This window comes from Pinus tabuliformis, chromosome 2_2 (assembly GCF_031772625.1).
Source record: "Pinus tabuliformis cultivar Carrire ecotype Pingquan chromosome 2_2, CPIR1, whole genome shotgun sequence".
NCBI classification, from domain to species: Eukaryota; Viridiplantae; Streptophyta; class Pinopsida; order Pinales; family Pinaceae; genus Pinus; species Pinus tabuliformis.
In genome coordinates, this window is record NC_142300.1 from 1,133,257,894 (window position 1) to 1,133,260,907 (window position 3,014).

General features: G+C 36.2%; 1 protein-coding gene across 1 annotated transcript; it reads left to right on the forward strand.

Moving 5' to 3' along the window:
* The first annotated feature begins 1,096 nt into the window (after positions 1-1,096).
* LOC149197379 (membrane protein PM19L-like) lies at positions 1,097-2,659 on the forward strand. Its single transcript, XM_089403898.1, has 4 exons — positions 1,097-1,513; positions 1,638-1,857; positions 2,029-2,074; positions 2,200-2,659. The coding sequence occupies exons 1-4, from the start codon at positions 1,387-1,389 to the stop codon at positions 2,374-2,376; spliced, it is 570 nt and encodes a 189-aa protein (XP_089260024.1). The 5' UTR covers positions 1,097-1,386; the 3' UTR covers positions 2,377-2,659.
* Positions 2,660-3,014: the final 355 nt, after the last annotated feature.

Consider the following 3,014-nt stretch of genomic DNA (forward strand, 5'->3'; position numbering starts at 1 on the left):
TTTGTGACACACTCAATTTTTACAAATTAAACAACTTAAACTTATGAATTTTAAAAATCTATACATAATTTTGAGCAAAATTAACTAGAAAAAATGCTCAAAATTTTTTTCTCATCTATTAGTTAGACTACTATAAAATATGACATAATTAATTTACTTTAGTTGATTTTTAGAAGGCATTGGCACATTAAGTGTCCAGTATTTAATGTTTGAGATAGCATTTGAGAACATTTTTGTTCACCAACTCTAATATACTTACATATTATAAACTTAGGAAAAAAATACACAAAAAAAACTTATATTTAATGTTTCAATGATTATTTGCTTCATTATGAAAATTAAAGTATAGTTTTTTCAATTTAAAAATAGTATCAAACTCCCTTTACATCTTTTGGAGCAACTGATAGTATAATAATTGTTCCCACTTCTCAACTAAAAAAATTTAAAAATAGTATCAAACTCCCTTTACATCTTTTGGAGCAACTGATAGTATAATAATTGTTCCCACTTCTCAACTAAAAAAAATTAAAATTAGTATTCTTATAATAAGAGCAACTGTTTATCGTACGGATACTGTTTGGATTGAAATTATGACGTGCACAATAAGACTTCTCCCTTACAAAAGGTCGATAACAAATATTCGATTCTGTTATACTCGCCCAAAATTGAACCCCACACCCAATTCATTTATGATGCTATTTATCAAAAAGGAAACCCAGGAATCGAACCCCACATCCATTCATTTCGGATGGCGTGTAACGTCAAAGCAGCCTGAATGATTCAAATTAAAGTTAAAAAGTCCGAGAAAAATAAAATAATATAACGAATACCATTTTTTCCAATTCAAATCCCGTGTGCGCGATTCCAATACAATGCGAAAGATGTTCTGGGACGAAAAAGATTTCCTTTCCAATAGAAAAGCGTGGAATTGCTTCTGCAACATCCTTCCAGGCTGCCATGGATGGACAAATGGGACCTCTGAACGTGACAAGCACTAAATACGTTCATTCACTCGGGATTCTTGTAAAGAAAGGTTGCTATCGCTGGATAAACGGCTGTATTACATGGCACAGCCAGTTCTTTTGTGGGGCCAGCCTGCTCTCTGTCCCCGCTGGCTCTTCCTTTTTAAGCTGGCTTACTTCCATAAATACGTGTCTCTTCCGTTGGCAGAAGCCTGCAGGAGTTGCCAGGAGCAATCCCACACCTGTTCTGTGATATATTGTTTAAGTAATTCCTATCTGCATCCAGCTGGCATTGTTTTCAGTTTGGTCTAGTCCTCTACAAATCAAGCATCTAGTGTATAGTCTAGATTGGTAATTTATATTTTTCTGTCTCCAAATTAAGCTCCGTTTGGTCAGTACTTCTAATTTCTATATTTTAGTTCTAATGGCGTTGGGAGCGGTGAAGTCTCTAGCGCGATTGCTCCTGCTTCTGAATTTGTGCATATATCTGACTGTGGGTGCTATTGCCGGATGGGTTCTCAACAACGCCGTCGACCACACTTACTCTACTGGTACCTGTTAATCTCTAAACCATAAATACTCTTCTTAGGTATATGCATGTGTCATAACTTAGGACTTCTAGTGTGCATAATATTCTTTTCTGCTTTATATCATGACTGATTGATTAATTTGCAGGTCGCAGAAGAGCTCTTCCCGTGGGATTTTTTCCGCTGTATTTTCCAATGGGGAATGAAGCGACGGGTTTCATGATTATTTTTGCTTTGATAGCCACCGTAGTAGGAGCTGCTTCATGCCTTTCAGGGCTCCATCATCTCCGAGTTTGGAATGCACAGAGCTTGGCTTCCAGTACTGCATCCTCCATGACAGCTTGGGCTCTCACATTACTTGCTATGGGGTATGTATGTATTTATATATAACTAGTATAAGTTCTTTAAGTACTATAGGGATTTCTACTTACTAGCTACATACTGTATACTAACATTATATATATGAGAGATTAATAAAAGTATGATTTTATCTACAAATTGAGAATGAGCTAATGATTTTTCACTCACAAAAACTGTAGATTGGGATGCAAGGAGATCCATATCGGAGGTCGAAACACAAAGTTGGTATGTAGTACTGTTATTTTTTATTTCATTCAGACGCTCATATTCGTCGCCAATGTCCAATTCTCTGCTTGAGTTTTCAGACTGTCATGACTCATAACGTTTGGTGAGTTTGGGTTTGTGTGCAGATAACGTTGGAATCGTTTCTTATTATTGTGTCTGCAACCAAACTCTTCTATATCTTACTTATCCACGCTGGATTTTTTGGAGGAAATTATTGTTCTTATGAGGACACTTATGTTACCACAACTACAACTACAGCGGAACCTCAGAAGGGACGCACCCCTGCGGCCTCTTCAGTTTAGTGTTAGATGGTCCAAAGAGCCTTGATAATAGCTTGTAAGCTACCAGGAGATGGCTTGTGTGGCGTGATTAGTAAAGTGATAAATGCATGCGAGAGATAAGGAATCTACTAGCTTTGAATTTGAGGAAAATTTTGTGAAGTTTTGTCTGTCAATATCGTAGGTTCGGTGTTTACAGACTGAAGTGAGGTTTCTATACATTGCTTGCAAGTTATTGTTATTGCAGAATGCATGAATCAAAGTTATTGTATAAATGTCATCAAAATGCGGTTCTGTTATATATATATCTTCTATCATTATTATGGAAACTTGTCACTCTCGGAATAAAAAATATGTCATGCCTTCAAACTTTTTCATGATTGAAAAATCGTTAGCTATAAAAGAGCACAAGAGCAAACAGAGAAGCAGCCCAGGCAAAATAATATAATGTTAGTCGATTTATCAAATATTATGTTTTCCATGGAACTTTGTGCTCAGCATCAGATTTTCTACCGCAAATTTATGATAAATCTGTTCGGCGCTTCTGCGAATAGCATCCTCAATAAAGAATTCCCATCGTGACTTTACAACACAGCATTGAAACCCGGAATCATTCCTTACTGTCCCGCTATCTAAAGCCATATAATAATGGGCGACAAAGC